This window comes from Hemitrygon akajei, chromosome 25 (genome assembly GCF_048418815.1).
Source record: "Hemitrygon akajei chromosome 25, sHemAka1.3, whole genome shotgun sequence".
In the NCBI taxonomy this organism is placed as follows: Eukaryota; Metazoa; Chordata; class Chondrichthyes; order Myliobatiformes; family Dasyatidae; genus Hemitrygon; species Hemitrygon akajei.
Genome location: NC_133148.1, coordinates 26,003,479 through 26,019,927, shown reverse-complemented (window position 1 = coordinate 26,019,927; position 16,449 = coordinate 26,003,479). Strand labels below are relative to the sequence as shown.

The following is a 16,449-nucleotide window of genomic DNA, read 5'->3' as shown; positions in this document are numbered from 1 at the left end:
GACGGTGTGGAGGGAGTTTCACTCTGTGTCTGACCCCGGGAGTGTGTGATGGGACAGTGTGGAGGGAGATTCACTCTGTATCTGACCCCGGGAGTGTGTGATGGGACGGTGTGGAGGGAGATTCACTCTGTATCTGACCCCGGGAGTGTGTGATGGGACGGTGTGGAGGGAGTTTCACTCTGTGTCTGACCCCGGGAGTGTGTGAGGGGACGGTGTGGAGGGAGATTCACTCTGTATCTGACCCCGGGAGTGTGTGATGGGACGGTGCAGAGGGAGTCTCACTCCAAGTCCGACCATTGCCCTGAGGCATGCAAAGATTCAAATTTCAAAGTAAATTGATTATCAAAGTACATTTATGTCACCACATACGACCCTGAGAATCATTTACTTGTGGGTGTACTCAATAATCTATAATAGAATAATAACCATAATGGAATCAATGAAAGACCGAACCAACTTTGGTGTTCAAGCAGTGAGCAAAAGACAACAAACTGCAAATATATACAGAGGAAATAATAATAATTAATAAATAAGCAATAAATATCGAGATCATGAGATGAAGAGTCCTTGAAAGTGAGTCCATTGGTTCTGGGAACATTTCAATGAAGTTGAGTGAAGTTATCCCCTCTGGCTCAAGAGCCTGATGGTTGAGGGGTAATAACTGTTCCTGAAGCTGGTGGTGTGAGTTCTGAGGCTTCTGTACCTTCTTCCTGATGGCAGCAGTGAGAAGAGAGCCTGACGTGGGCGGTGGGGGTCCCCGATGGCAGATGCTGCTTTCCTGTCAGAATGCTCCATGTTGGTGGGGAGGGCTTTACCTGTGACGGACTGGGCCCTATCCACTACTTTTTGCATGATTTTCTGTTCAAGGACATTGGTGTTTCCATACCAGGCTGTGATGCAGCCAGTCAATATACTCTCCACCACACGTCTGTGGAAGTTTGTCAAAGTTTTAGATGTCATGCCAAATCTTTACAAACCTTTAAGAGACACTGCTGTGCTTTTCTGTAATTGTTCTTACATGCTGGGCCCGGACAGGTCCTCTGAACAATAACGATCCTCTCCACCTCTGGTCCACCGAGGGACCTCTGGTTTCCGCCTCTGAAGTTAATCATCAGTTCCAGTCTTGCGGACACTGAGTGAGAGGTTGTTGTTATGACACCACTCAGCCAGACTTTGAATCTCCCTCCTGTAGGCTGATCCATCACCACCTTTGACTTGTCCTACGACAGTGGTGTCGTCAGCAAACTTGGATATGGCACTGGAGCTGTGCCTGGCCACACGGTCATGGGTGTAAAGTGAGTCGAGCAGGGGGCTGATGGAGATTGCGGACTAATCTGAACTGACTGGGTCTGCAAGTGGGGAAACTGAGACAGAACACAATACAACATCTGAACTTGCTGAATCGATTTTATTGGAAAATCCACGGACAAAACAACCGGGCCTGAGCAACTGCACAAAGAGACAGGTACTCACGGACCGGACAGCTAAATACTGTAGTCAGACACTGAAATTCGGGCTGAAGCCCAGATATGTGGGAGGGGGAAGGTGGGGGTAGGGCAGTCGAGCTGGACGGGCCCCACCCTTGAAAAGTGCTTCCGGACACAGTCACATCGCAGGGTGCTGGCCATACGTCTCTCGGGCTCCTGGCCCCACACTGCTGCTGCCAGGACCCTTTCCCAGTCCTACGTGCGCCCCTCTCCTCCTCAGGCTTCCCGGACCTCGAGCTCGGCCACGCCGTGCACCTGAGTCAGCTGCGGCGAATCCAGGCTGCAGACCAACTTCCGATGGCCCGGCCGGCAGGGTAAGAGGGTCTCCGTCACCGTCACCGTCCCCTGCCGGGGCACGCTCCTGGGGGGAGGGAGAGGCACCGTGAGTGATGGAGTGAGAGAATGGGAGACGGAGGGAGGGAGAGAGAGGGGGAGAATGAGAAAATGGGAGACGAAGGGAGAGGGGGAGAGGAGAGAGGGAGGAAAGGGAGGGAGGTGAGAGGAGGAGAGAGAGGGCTAGAGGGGGTGTGGGGGAGAGTGAGAGAGGGAAGAGAAGACAAAACAGTAGAGGAGGGAGAGCGATGGACTAGGGGAGGAGGGATGATAGGGGAAAGGAGGGAGAAGAGGAGGGTGGGGGGGACAGAGAGAGGGGAGACAGCCCAGACCCCTTCTCCCATCCCAATCCTCACCCACTGAGCAATCCAACCAGTCCCTCCCTCCATGCCATTCTCTCCCCTTCTGTCCCACCTCTCCCCACCTTGCTCATCATCTTAAACACATCTCCCTACCACCTCCTCCCCTTCACCATCCTCCACATTCGCCCTCCTCCTCCACCTCTACCTCATCGCTTTCCCACTCCTCCACATCCCCTCCTCCTCCCCCTCCTCCCCACCGCCACTCACCCGACTTTGTAGGCCTTCGGACCTTGGAGGCCAGCCCCCTCGAACCGTAGGAGCACCCCGGAGAGGGGGATGGGCAGGGGGTTCTTCAGACGCACCTCCACCTTCATTGCCTTCCCCACCACGGCCTCACCCAGCGGCTGGATCGAGAGGAAAGAAGGTGCGTTAAAACCCCGAGATGCCCTCGTCGTCTCATCATTGGTGCAGAGGTGCTGAAGCCGTGGGAGGTGGGGTGGGGGGAATCTCGTGCCGGTGTCTCAGGGCAGAGGCTTCTCAATTACTTCCACAGGACAGTGACCGCAACTCCCCCACCTCCCACCACAGCCTCGGGCAAGAATAGGAACAGACGGTATCGGAGTTCATTTGGGGGGGAGGGCCATTTACAAGGGTACTAGGCAGGGACTGGGGACGTAAACCAGGAGCGGATGTTCTCAGAGAAGATGAGAGGGTCGCTCAGGGAGCCTAGGGTTGTCCCACTGAGGAAAAGGTGGTTGGGTTGTAGATTGACAAGAGTTAGAATCATAGAGAAGTACGGTACAGAAACAGGCCCTTCGGCCCATCTAGTCCATGCCAGAAGCATTTAAACTGCCTCCTCCCATCAACCTGTACCGGGACCACGGCCCTCCATACCCCGACCATTCATGTGTCTATCCAAACTTCTCTTAAACACTGAAATCGAGCTCACGTGCCCCACGCGCTGGCAGCTCGTTCCACACTCTCACGGCCCTCTGAGTGAAGAAGTTTCCCCTCATGTTCCCCTTAAACTTCTCACCTTTCACCCTTAACCCGTGATCTCTGGCTGTAGTCCCACCCAACCCCTCCCTGTGGAACATCTAGTCAAGAGGCAGAAGGAAGATTTAGGAAAGGAAGCAAAGATCAGAGAGTTCCTTGAGAGTTTTCAGATCGTCCAGGAGGGACTTGGGAGAGCGAGGAGGGACATGAGAAGGCCCTGCGAGTAGATTAAGGGAAGCCCCAAGGTGCTTGAGGAACAGGAGGATGACTAGAGTGAGGGTTGGACTGATCAGGGATACAAGGAGAACCAGGAGCCAGGATTCAGAGGAAGTAGAGGAGGGTCCTTGAAGAATTCCTTATTTCAATATTGAAGGAGAAGCAGCTTGACGAATTTGAGGACAGTGTAGAGCAGGCTGATGTGTCGAGACATGTCGACGTTAAGGAAGAGGATGTGGTAGAACTTTTGAAAACATCCAGATAGAGAAGTTCCTGGGACCAGACGGGAACCAAGGTTATTATGGGAAGCAAGATTTCTGGGGTATTCAAGACAAACTTTGTGTCTCCACTTGCCACGGGAACAGTACCAGAGAGTTGGAGTGTGGCAAATGTTATGCCTTTGTCCAAGAAAGGTCATAGGGATAATCCTGGAAATTATAGACCAGAGAGCCTCATTCCAGTGCTGGGCAAACTATCAGAGGGCATTCTCCGAGAGAGGATTTCCAAGCACAGTTGATTGGGGGAGAGTCCCCCAATCTTTGTGAGATTTGCCCCTTCACGAGGGGCAGCTCACGCCTCACAACCCTGGAGGTCATTTTCAAGGAAGTGACAAAGCAAATTGGCGGAGGTAGAGCAGCGTCGATGGAGTTTAGTTACGGTTCCCCACGGTAGATTCATTCAGAAAGTCAGGAGGCAGGGGATCCAGGGAGACTGGGAATTGGTTTGCCCACAGACGGAGGATACTCCGCCCGGAGGTGGGTGACGTGATATTCTGCTGGGACCCCGACTCTTGGCGATTTTTATGAAAGATTCGGATGAGGAAGCGGAGGTGCGAGTTTGCAGATGACAAGAAGGTTGGTGGTGCTGTGGATTCTGACAGGATGCAGAGCTGAGAAGTGGCAGGTGGAGTTCAGAAAAGTTTTAAGCCATTCACTTTGGAAGGTCCAACTTGAAAACCGAGTACAGGGATAACGACAGAATTCCTAACAATGCGGAGGAACAGAGGGATCTCGCGGTCTATGCCCACAGATCACTTAAAGTTACCGTGCAAGTCAACAGAGTTGACGGTGAATGTTCTAATCAGAGTGTGAGTACAGTACGTCACCACGTACAACCCTGAGATTCATTTTCCTGCGGGCAGACTCACCAACTAGGGTGGTTAAGAAGGCGGACGGTGTGTTGGTCTCTATTAGCCAGGGGATTGAGTTCAGGAGCCGTGAGGTAATGTTGCAGCTGGATTAAACCCCGGATAGACCACGCCTAACTGTGTTCCGTTCTGGTCACCTCATTATGGGGGCGGGGGGTGGAAGCTTTAGAGAGGGTGCAGAGGAGATTCACCAGGATGCTGCCGGGATTAGAGATGGTGTCTTACAAGGGAAGTTTGAGAGAGCGAGGGCTTTGCTTCTTGGAGTGAAGGAGGATGAGAGGAGACTTGATGGAGCTGTACAAGGTGATAATAGGCATTGATTAAGTGGATAACCAGCGCCTCTTTCCCAGGGTGGCGCTGTTCAGTACCGGGGACAACCTTTAAAGGTGGGTGGAGGAGAATTTAAGGGAGATGTCAGAGGTGGATTTTTTTTTTCACACAGGGAATGGTGAGTGCCTGGAATACAATGCCAGGGCTGGGGGTAGAGGCAAGTACGTTAGGGGCATTTAATAGACTCTCGGGCACAAGGATGAAAGAAGAACGGAGGGTGTAAGGGGGAACGGGTCAGATTGATCTGGGAGTAGGTTGAAAGGTCGGCACAAGATGGTGGGCGGAAGGGCCTGTGAGTCTAATGACTGCTGAGTTGCTGTAGGGGATAAAGTCTACAGGACAGGGGTCGGCCAGGGAGAGCTGGCCCTTCATTGTGTGACTGAAGGAGTGACCCAGAGGATTGATGAGGGCAGGGTGGTAGACGTGGGCCTCGCAGTAAAGCCTTTGATAAGGGCCCACATGGCCAGCTGCTCTGGAAGGTTCAATCACACAGGGAGCTGGACAATTGGACGCACAACGGGCTCGATGGAAGGAAGCAGAGGGGGAGGGTGGGAGGTTGTTTCTCAGACTGGAGACCCCGTGACTAGTGGTGTTCCCCAGGGCTCGGGGCTGGGCCCATTGCTGTTTGTCACGGTACGAGCAGGTACAAGGCAGGGTTAGTACGTTTGCAAATGGGGGATTGTGGATGCTGGTGGAGGAGGGTCACGAGACGGGAGTTGGGGGATTGTGGATGCTGGTGGAGGAGGGTCACGGGACGGGAGTTGGGGGATTGTGGATGGTGGTGGAGGAGGGTCACGGGACGGGAGTTGGGGGATTGTGGATGGTGGTGGAGGAGGGACACGGGACGGGAGTTGGGGGATTGTGGATGCTGGTGGAGGAGGGTCACGGGACGGGAGTTGGGGGATTGTGGATGGTGGTGGAGGAGGGTCACGAGACGGGAGTTGGGGGATTGTGGATGGTGGTGGAGGAAGGTCACGGGACGGGAGTTGGGGGATTGTGGATGGTGGTGGAGGAGGGTCACGAGACGGGAGTTGGGGGATTGTGGATGGTGGTGGAGGAGGGTCACGAGACGGGAGTTGGGGGATTGTGGATGGTGGTGGAGGAGGGTCACGGGACGGGAGTTGGGGGATTGTGGATGGTGGTGGAGGAGGGTCACGAGACGGGAGTTGGGGGATTGTGGATGGTGGTGGAGGAGGGTCACGAGACGGGAGTTGGGGGATTGTGGATGGTGGTGGAGGAGGGTCACGGGACGGGAGTTGGGGGATTGTGGATGGTGGTGGAGGAGGGTCACGAGACGGGAGTTGGGGGATTGTGGATGGTGGTGGAGGAGGGTCACGAGACGGGAGTTGGGGGATTGTGGATGGAGGTGGGGGGATGGGGGATTGTGGATGCTGGTGGAGGAGGGTCACGAGACGGGAGTTGGGGGATTGTGGATGGTGGTGGAGGAGGGTCACGAGACGGGAGTTGGGGGATTGTGGATGGTGGTGGAGGAGGGTCACGAGACGGGAGTTGGGGGATTGTGGATGGTGGTGGGGGGATGGGGGATTGTGGATGCTGGTGGAGGAGGGTCACGAGACGGGAGTTGGGGGATTGTGGATGGTGGTGGAGGAGGGTCACGGGACGGGAGTTGGGGGATTGTGGATGGTGGTGGAGGAGGGTCACGGGACGGGAGTTGGGGGATTGTGGATGCTGGTGGAGGAGGGTCACGAGACGGGAGTTGGGGGATTGTGGATGCTGGTGGAGGCGGGTCACGGGACGGGAGTTGGGGGATTGTGGATGCTGGTGGAGGAGGGTCACGGGACGGGAGTTAGGGGATTGTGGATGGTGGTGGAGGAGGGTCACGGGACGGGAGTTGGGGGATTGTGGATGGTGGTGGAGGAGGGTCACGAGACGGGAGTTGGGGGATTGTGGATGCTGGTGGAGGAGGGTCACGGGACGGGAGTTGGGGGCTTGTGGATGCTGGTGGAGGAGGGTCACGAGACGGGAGTTGGGGGATTGTGGATGGTGGTGGAGGAGGGTCACGAGACGGGAGTTGGGGGATTGTGGATGGTGGTGGAGCAAGGTCACGGGACGGGAGTTGGGGGATTGTGGATGCTGGTGGAGGAGGGTCACGAGACGGGAGTTGGGGGATTGTGGATGGTGGTGGAGGAGGGTCACGGGACGGGAGTTGGGGGATTGTGGATGGTGGTGGAGGAGGGTCACGGGACGGGAGTTGGGGGATTGTGGATGGTGGTGGAGGAGGGTCACGGGACGGGAGTTGGGGGATTGTGGATGGTGGTGGAGGAAGGTCACGAGACCGGAGTTGGGGGATTGTGGATGGTGGTGGAGGAGGGTCACGAGACGGGAGTTGGGGGATTGTCGATGCTGGTGGAGGAGGGTCACGAGACGGGAGTTGGGGGATTGTGGATGGTGGTGGGGGGATGGGGGATTGTGGATGCTGGTGGAGGAGGGTCACGAGACAGGAGTTGGGGGATTGTGGATGGTGGTGGAGGAGGGTCACGGGACGGTAGTTGGGGGATTGTGGATGGTGGTGGAGGAAGGTCACGGGACGGGAGTTGGGGGATTGTGGATGGTGGTGGAGGAGGGTCACGGGACGGTAGTTGGGGGATTGTGGATGGTGGTGGAGGAAGGTCACGGGACGGGAGTTGGGGGATTGTGGATGGTGGTGGAGGAGGGTCACGGGACGGGAGTTGGGGGATTGTGGATGGTGGTGGAGCAAGGTCACGAGACGGGAGTTGGGGGATTGTGGATGGTGGTGGAGGAGGGTCATGGGACGGGAGTTGGGGGATTGTGGATGGTGGTGGAGGTGGGTCACGGGACGGGAGTTGGGGGATTGTGGATGGTGGTGGAGGAGGGTCACGAGACGGGAGTTGGGGGATTGTGGATGGTGGTGGAGGAGGGTCACGAGACGGGAGTTGGGGGATTGTGGATGGTGGTGGAGGAGGGTCACGGGACGGGAGTTGGGGGATTGTGGATGGTGGTGGAGGAGGGTCACGGGACGGGAGTTGGGGGATTGTGGATGCTGGTGGAGGAGGGTCACGAGACGGGAGTTGGGGGATTGTGGATGGTGGTGGAGGAGGGTCACGAGACGGGAGTTGGGGGATTGTGGATGGTGGTGGAGGAGGGTCACGAGACGGGAGTTGGGGGATTGTGGATGGTGGTGGAGGAGGGTCACGGGACGGGAGTTGGGGGATTGTGGATGGTGGTGGAGGAGGGTCACGGGACGGGAGTTGGGGGATTGTGGATGCTGGTGGAGGAGGGTCACGAGACGGGAGTTGGGGGATTGTGGATGCTGGTGGAGGCGGGTCACGGGACGGGAGTTGGGGGATTGTGGATGGTGGTGGAGGAGGGTCACGGGACGGGAGTTGGGGGATTGTGGATGCTGGTGGAGGAAGGTCACGGGACGGGAGTTGGGGGATTGTGGATGGTGGTGGAGGAGGGTCACGGGACGGGAGTTGGGGGATTGTGGATGGTGGTGGAGGAGGGTCACGGGACGGGAGTTGGGGGATTGTGGATGGTGGTGGGGGGATGGGGTATTGTGGATGGTGGTGGAGGAGGGTCACGGGACGGGAGTTGGGGGATTGTGGATGGTGGTGGAGGAAGGTCACGGGACGGGAGTTTGGGGATTGTGGATGGTGGTGGAGGAGGGTCACGAGACGGGAGTTGGGGGATTGTGGATGGTGGTGGAGGAAGGTCACTGGACGGGAGTTGGGGGATTGTGGATGGTGGTGGAGGAGGGTCACGGGACGGGAGTTGGGGGATTGTGGATGGTGGTGGGGGGATGGGGGATTGTGGATGGTGGTGGAGGAGGGTCACGGGACGGGAGTTGGGGGATTGTGGATGGTGGTGGAGGAAGGTCACGGGACGGGAGTTTGGGGATTGTGGATGGTGGTGGAGGAGGGTCACGAGACGGGAGTTGGGGGATTGTGGATGGTGGTGGAGGAAGGTCACGGGACGGGAGTTGGGGGATTGTGGATGGTGGTGGAGGAGGGTCACGAGACGGGAGTTGGGGGATTGTGGATGGTGGTGGAGGAAGGTCACGGGACGGGAGTTGGGGGATTGTGGATGGTGGTGGAGGAAGGTCACGGGACGGGAGTTGGGGGATTGTGGATGGTGGTGGAGGAGGGTCACGGGACGGGAGTTGGGGGATTGTGGATGGTGGTGGAGGAAGGTCACGGGACGGGAGTTGGGGGATTGTGGATGGTGGTGGAGGAGGGTCACGGGACGGGAGTTGGGGGATTGTGGATGGTGGTGGAAGAGGGTCACGGGACGGGAGTTGGGGGATTGTGGATGGTGGGTGGTGGAGGAGGGTCACGAGATGGGAGTTGGGGGATTGTGGATGGTGGTGGAGCAAGGTCACGAGACGGGAGTTGGGGGATTGTGGATGGTGGTGGAGGAGGGTCACGAGACGGGAGTTGGGGGATTGTGGATGGTGGTGGGGGGATGGGGGATTGTGGATGCTGGTGGAGGAGGGTCACGAGACGGGAGTTGGGGGATTGTGGATGGTGGTGGAGGAGGGTCACGAGACGGGAGTTGGGGGATTGTGGATGGTGGTGGAGGAGGGTCACGGGACGGGAGTTGGGGGATTGTGGATGGTGGTGGAGGAGGGTCACGAGACGGGAGTTGGGGGATTGTGGATGGTGGTGGAGGAGGGTCATGAGACGGGAGTTGGGGGATTGTGGATGGTGGTGGAGGAGGGTCACGGGACGGGAGTTGGGGGATTGTGGATGGTGGTGGAGGAGAGTCACGAGACGGGAGTTGGGGGATTGTGGATGGTGGTGGAGGAGGGTCACGAGACGGGAGTTGGGGGATTGTGGATGGTGGTGGAGGAGGGTCACGGGACGGGAGTTGGGGGATTGTGGATGGTGGTGGAGGAGGGTCACGGGACGGGAGTTGGGGGATTGTGGATGCTGGTAGAGCAAGGTGCGGTACAGGGACAGCCAGGCCAACACTCACGGTGACGACCAGGTCGGGGGTCCGGAGCCGGAAGTTGAGCTGGTGGACAATGGGCTCTCCCGTCTCACGGACTCTCCCGGTGACGGTGAACATCATGGCTGCCTGGTCCACCAGCTGCTCCAGGTACTCGTCCTGTCTGAAATCCAGCTTCACCTCCATCTCTGCCAGGCCGGTTGGGGGGGGAAGGGTTGAAAAGAAAGGTCAGTGCACCTTTACCTCTGACCCTGTGTGACCCTTCACATGTGCCAGCACACTTAACCCCCAAACCCGACACATCCGGAGGCCAGTGCATCTTCAACTCTGACCCTTGACCTTTCCCAGGGGTCAGCACATTCATCCCTAACTCCATAGCTTTCCCAGGGGTGAGCACGTTCAGATCTGTCCCCAGACCTTCCCTAGGGGTCATACACCATATCCAAACTTTGACACTTCCCAGGGCTTTGACTGTCTTCATCTCTGACCCCTGACCCTCCCCCAGGGTTCAGCTGCCTTCATCTCCGACCCCTCGCTCTTGCCAGGGTAATCACACCTGCTCCTCGGGCCCCTGACCTTCTCCCAGGAGTCAACATCCCTTCAACTCTGACCCCAACCCATCCTTCACCTTTGACATTTGACCATTCCCAGGAATCAGTGTCACCCACCCATCCCATGGTCATTACGCCCATTTCTCCAACTGCCGAGCCAATGAGAGCAAGCAGTCGATACACCACCAAGGCCCACTAGAGGGCTGGAGGTCAGGTGTCGCGATCGCAGCCTACCCTGGTTGGGCTCCAGCAGGAATTCGCGGCGGTTCCTGTGGAATGGCGTCCGGCAGACGCCGGTGTAGAACATGACGGCCGCCTGGACGAAGAGCACGAGGGTGCGGGCCTCATCGCTGCTGTTCCTCAGCTTCACGGTCAATGCAAAGTCCTGGCCCATCTCCACGCCGTCCGGAGCAGAGACCTCTGCCCCCACCTCGCCCTGCACTCGCCCGTACTCGTAAGTGTTGGGCCGGCTGCCGTGGCGACAGGCAGTTTCCACGGCAATCCGCTCCTCATCTGAACCTGGGGGTACGGGGTAGGAGTAGGGACAGTCAGTTGTGGCTGGAGGTGGGTCCTTCCCTTCACCTCCCATCCTGAAGACATCCCCCTTCCTCCCACTGTCCCTTCCAGGAGGCAGTTTCACTCTGTGTCTGATCCCGGGAGTGTGTGATGGGAGGGAGTAGAGGGAGTTTCACTCTGTGTCTGACCCCGGGAGTGTGTGATGGGAGGGAGTGGAGGGAGTTTCACTCTGTGTCTGACCCCAAGAGTGTGTGATGGGACGGCATGGAGGGAGATTCACTCTGTGTCTGACCCTGGGATGGTGTGGAGGGAGATTCACTCTGTGTCTGACCGTGGGAGTGTGTGATGGGACGATGTGGAGGGAGTTTCACTCTGTGTCTGACCCTGGGATGGTGTGGAGGGAGATTCACTCTGTGTCTGACCCCGGGAGTGTGTGATGGGACGGTGTGGAGGGAGATTCACTCTGTGTCTGACCCCGGGAGTGTGTGATGGGACAGTGTGGAGGGAGATTCACTCTGTGTCTGACCCCAGGAGTGTGTGATGGGACGGCATGGAGGGAGATTCACTTTGTGTCTGACCCCGGGAGTGTGTGATGGGACCGTGTGGAAGGAGATTCACTCTGTGTCTGACCCCGGGAGTGTGTGATGGGACAGTGTGGAGGGAGTTTCACTCTGTGTCTGACCCCAGGAGTGTGTGATGGGACGGTGTGGAGGGAGTTTCACTCTGTGCCTGACCCCGGGAGTGTGTGATGGGACGGTGTTGAGGGAGCTTCACTCTGTGTCTGACCCCAGGAGTGTGTGATGGGACGGTGTGGAGGGAGTTTCACTCTGTGTCTGACCCCAGGAGTGTGTGATGGGACGGCGTGGAGGGAGATTCACTCTGTCTGACCCCAGGAGTGTGTGATGGGACCGTGTGGAGGGAGATTCACTCTGTGTCTGACCCCGGGAGTGTGTGATGGGACAGTGTGGAGTGAGTTTCACTCTGTGTCTGACCCCAGGAGTGTGTGATGGGACGGTGTGGAGGGAGTTTCACTCTGTGTCTGACCCCAGGAGTGTGTGATGGGACGGCATGGTGGGAGATTCACTCTGTGTCTGACCCTGGGATGGTGTGGAGGGAGATTCACTCTGTGTCTGACCCCGGGAGTGTGTGATGGGACGGCGTGGAGGGAGATTCACTCTGTGTCTGACCCCGGGAGTGTGTGATGGGACGGCGTGGAGGGTGATTCACTCTGTGTCTGACCCCGGGAGTGTGTGATGGGACGGTGTGGAGGGAGTTTCACTCTGTGTCTGACCCCGGGAGTGTGTGATGGGACGGTGTGGAGGGAGTTTCACTCTGTGTCTGACCCCGGGAGTGTGTGATGGGACGGTGTGGAGGGAGCTTCACTCTGTGTCTGACCCCGGGAGTGTGTGATGGGACGGTGTGGAGGGAGCTTCACTCTGTGTCTGACCCCGGGAGTGTGTGATGGGACGGTGTGGAGGGAGTTTCACTCTGTGTCTGACCCCGGGAGTGTGTGATGGGACGGTGTGGAGGGAGTTTCACTCTGTGTCTGACCCCGGGAGTGTGTGATGGGACGGTGTTGAGGGAGCTTCACTCTGTGTCTGACCCCGGGAGTGTGTGATGGGACGGTGTGGAGGGAGTTTCACTCTGTGTCTGACCCCGGGAGTGTGTGATGGGACGGTGTGGAGGGAGTTTCACTCTGTGTCTGACCCCGGGAGTGTGTGATGGGACGGTGTGGAGGGAGATTCACTCTGTGTCTGACCCCGGGAGTGTGTGATGGGACGGTGTGGAGGGAGTTTCACTCTGTGTCTGACCCCGGGAGTGTGTGATGGGACGGTGTGGAGGGAGTTTCACTCTGTGTCTGACCCCGGGAGTGTGTGATGGGACGGTGTGGAGGGAGTTTCACTCTGTGTCTGACCCTGGGAGTGTGTGATGGGACGGTGTGGAGGGAGTTTCACTCTGTGTCTGACCCCGGGAGTGTGTGATGGGACGGTGTGGAGGGAGTTTCACTCTGTGTCTGACCCTGGGATGGTGTGGAGAGAGATTCTCTGTGTGATCCTGGAGTTTTGTGATGTGACCACCCACCTTCTTGATACTTGTAGAGGAGGGTGATGTCCTCCCTCTCGTCGGAACCCACCGCCTTCGTGCTGATGTTGTGACCCACCACCTTCTGTTGCACCAGCAGCTTCTGGAACTGTCCATTCGTCTGCCTTTGCCAGTAGACTTTGTCACTGTTCACCTGGGAGGGGCAGAGGGGAGCAAATAGTGTCAAACTCGGGCGGGTGCCCAGGCTCGCGCGCCGCAGCAAAGTGGCAGGTGGAGTTTAACCCGGGCGAGTGTGGCGTGCTGCCCTTTGAGAGGGGACAGTACACCGTTAACGACATGAGCCTCTCACAGAGGGAAGTACAGAGGGACTCACAGAAAATGCTGGAGAAACTCGGCGGGTCAGGCAGCCTCTATGGAGGGGTCTCCGAAGGCAGACAATGAGTTGATGTTTTTTGGGAAGGGGCTGGAGGTTCGGAATCAGCAGGATGTCAGAGACCATGTCTGGAATACTGTGCTTAGCTTTAATCCCTTACCGAAATAATCATCGGGTGCATAAAAAGTTAAGAAACAAGAGCAGGGTCAGTCAGTTCATGGGTGATCTGGCCGGAGATTCACCTCCGCCTGCCTGCGGATTTCCCCATAACCTTTAACTCCCTACTGTGCAAAAACCTGCCTTGTGCAAGTATTCAGCCCCCAGACCTTTGTTCACACAAATGTGTATTACAACCGGGGATTTTGATCAATTTAACTGAGAATCTTTATTTGTGAATCACGTGCTCCTTTTGTCCACAGCAGAGCCTCCCCGGAAGATTTTAAAGCATGAAAACGGAACCGTCAGCGGTTCGAGTGCTCAGAGCCACCTCTCGCGGCTGTTACAGCCCGCAGTCTTTCTGGACAAGTCTCTGTTAGTTCTGCACAGTATGCTGGAGCGAGACTCGCCCATTCTCCTCAAGCTGTGCCGGGGTTATTTGTGGAGCAGCGTCGGTGGGCAATGCCAGATGCTGGATCGGGTTAAGCTCAGGACTCTGACTGGGCCATTCAAGGACATCAATTTTTGTCATTCGAAGCCACTCCATGGTTGCTCTGGCAGTGTCTGTCCTGCTGGAAGACAAACTTCCTCCCCAGTTTATGCTTTCTGGCAGAGGTGAGCAGGTTTTTAATCCAGAGCATTGCCATAGCCTGAGGCTACCCCCAGCATACTCTACATAAGGATGGTGTAACCTGGCTCACACCATGCGTACTGCCGAGTGTCGAGGCCAAAAAGTTCCACTTTAGTTTCATCCGACCACAAAACCTTCCTCGGCATCTTCCCGGTATCTAAGCGATGCTTTGTCAAGCCTTATTAGCGGTACAAATCTAATACTCTGTATCCGAATGACTAACTTCAGGTTTTGAATTTTTAATTTTTCACAACTTCCCCAGTTTTTTTCCTTGGGGTGGCGGGGGGTCTGTACTGTGAATAAAGGAGCACGTGATTCACAAGTCCCCGGTTAAATCGATCGAAACCCCTGGTTGTGATGTGAACAGAGGGTTTGGTGGGCGTGAATACTTTTACTAGGTGCTGTACTTACTGTCTCCCCGGGAAGAGAATTCCACAGGTTCGCTACCCTCTGGGAAGAGCGATTTCCCCTGATCGCCGGGTAGCATCTGTGGAGGTGGAGGTATCAGCGTTTCAGGCCGGGGGCCTCCCTCGGGTGCGCGTGAACGTCAATGGCTTGTTCGATTTTCAGAAGGCATTTGATAAGGTCCCACATAGGAGATTGGTGGGTAAAATCAGAGCTCAGGGCATCGGGGGGAAGGCATTGACATGGATAGAAAACTGGTTGGCAGATAGAAAGCAAAGGGTAACGGTGAATGGGTGTTTCTCGGAATGGCAGGTGGTGACTAGTGGGGTGCCACAGGGCTCGGTATTGGGACCACAGCTGTTTACGATTTACATCAACGATTTGGATGAAGGCATAGAAAATAACATCAGCAAATTTGCTGATGATACTAAGCTGGGTGGCAGTGTGACATGTGATGAGGATGTTAGGAGAATTCAGGGTGACTTGGATAGGCTGAGTGAGTGGGCAGATACTTGGCAGATGACGTTTAATGTGAATAAGTGTGAGGTTTTCCACTTTGGGAGTAAGAACAGGAAGGCAGATTATTATCTGAATGGTGTAGAGTTAGGTAAGGGAGAAATACAAAGAGATCTAGGAGTCCTTGTTCATCAGTCACTGAAGGTGAATGAGCAAGTGCAGCAGGCAGTGAAGAAGGCTAATGGAATGTTGACCTTTATTACAAAGGGAATTGAGTACAAGAGCAAGGAAATCCTCTTGCATTTGTACAGGGTCCTGGTGAGACCACACCTGGAGTATTGTGTACAGTTTTGGTCTCCAGGGTTAAGGAAGGACATCCTGGCTGTAGAGGAAGTGCAGCGTAGATTCACGAGATTAATTCCTGGGATGTCCAGACTGTCTTACGCAGAGAGGTTAGAGAGACTGGGCTTGTACACGCTGGAATTAAGGAGATTGAGAGGGGATCTGATTGCAACATATATGATTATTAAGGGATTGGACAAGATAGAGGCAGGAAATATGTTCCAGATGCTGGGAGAGTCCAGTACCAGAGGGCATGGTTTGAGAATAAGGGGTAGGTCATTTAGGACAGAGTTAAGGAAAAATTTCTTCTCCCAGAGAGTTGTGGGGGTGTGGAATGCTCTGCCTCAGAAGGCAGTGGAGGCCAATTCTCTGGATGCTTTCAAGAAGTATCTTATGGATAGGGGAATCAAGGGATATGGGGACAAGGCAGGAACCGGGTATTGATAGTAGATGATCAGCCATGATCTCAGAATGGCGGTGCAGGCTCGAAGGGCCAAATGGTCTACTTCTGCACCTATTGTCTATTGTTCGCCTCCACAGATGCTGCCTGATTTGCTGAGTTCCTCCAGCAGTCTGTGTGGATTTTGCTCGAGATCCCCAGCGCCTGCGGAACCCCTGGCATTTGTGATGGACAGAGGGGGCGAGGAACCCCAGCCCGGAGTTTCTTGAAAGAGGCTGCTAAGTTTGAGAGGCCGGCAAAGAAGGCATACGGTACGCGTGCCTTTACTAGTCGAGGAACCGAGTTCAGAAGCTGGCAAGCTGCCTCGGGAGCACTGTGCGCAGTTCTGGCCACTCCATTACAGGAAGGGTGTGGGGCTTCGGAAAGGGTGGGGAAGAGCTTCACTGGGATGCTGCCTGGATTAGAGGGCGGGAGATGTAGGGAGAGGTCAGACGAACTCAGGAGTGGCGGAGACTGTTGGCGGAGGAGATCAGGCAGAGGTTTGTACGATTAGGAGAGGCAGAGGTAAAGCTAGGGTCCTTTTTCCCGGAGTGGGAAATGTCTGCTGTCAGGAGACGGGCATTTAAGGTGGGGGGGAGGGCGTAAGTGTGGGACAAGTTTTTTTTTCCACTGAGAGAGTGTAAAAAACGTGCAGAAACGACAGACACATTTACATCCGTTTCTCTGCCCCTCCCGGACAATCTCACCTCAGCGAAGATGAAAGGAGCATCGTACGTCAGGTAGACCAGCCCGTTGCGGATAGCTTCCAGTGAGGCCGGACCGCAGCAGTAAATGCC

General features: G+C 56.2%; 1 protein-coding gene across 1 annotated transcript in view; it reads right to left on the bottom strand.

Moving 5' to 3' along the window:
* Nucleotides 1–1,389: 1,389 nt before the first annotated feature.
* LOC140716457 (protein-glutamine gamma-glutamyltransferase K-like) overlaps nt 1,390–16,449 on the bottom strand; it is a 38,199-nt gene continuing 23,139 nt past the window's right edge. The window contains exons 9-14 of the mRNA XM_073029203.1: nt 16,360–16,448; nt 12,890–13,043; nt 10,526–10,810; nt 9,768–9,928; nt 2,390–2,526; nt 1,390–1,848 (exon numbers count right to left, since the gene is read on the bottom strand). Coding sequence (XP_072885304.1) covers nt 1,704–1,848; nt 2,390–2,526; nt 9,768–9,928; nt 10,526–10,810; nt 12,890–13,043; nt 16,360–16,448 — 971 coding nt within the window. The 3' untranslated portion in view covers nt 1,390–1,703. The remainder of the gene's footprint in view (nt 1,849–2,389; nt 2,527–9,767; nt 9,929–10,525; nt 10,811–12,889; nt 13,044–16,359; nt 16,449) is intronic.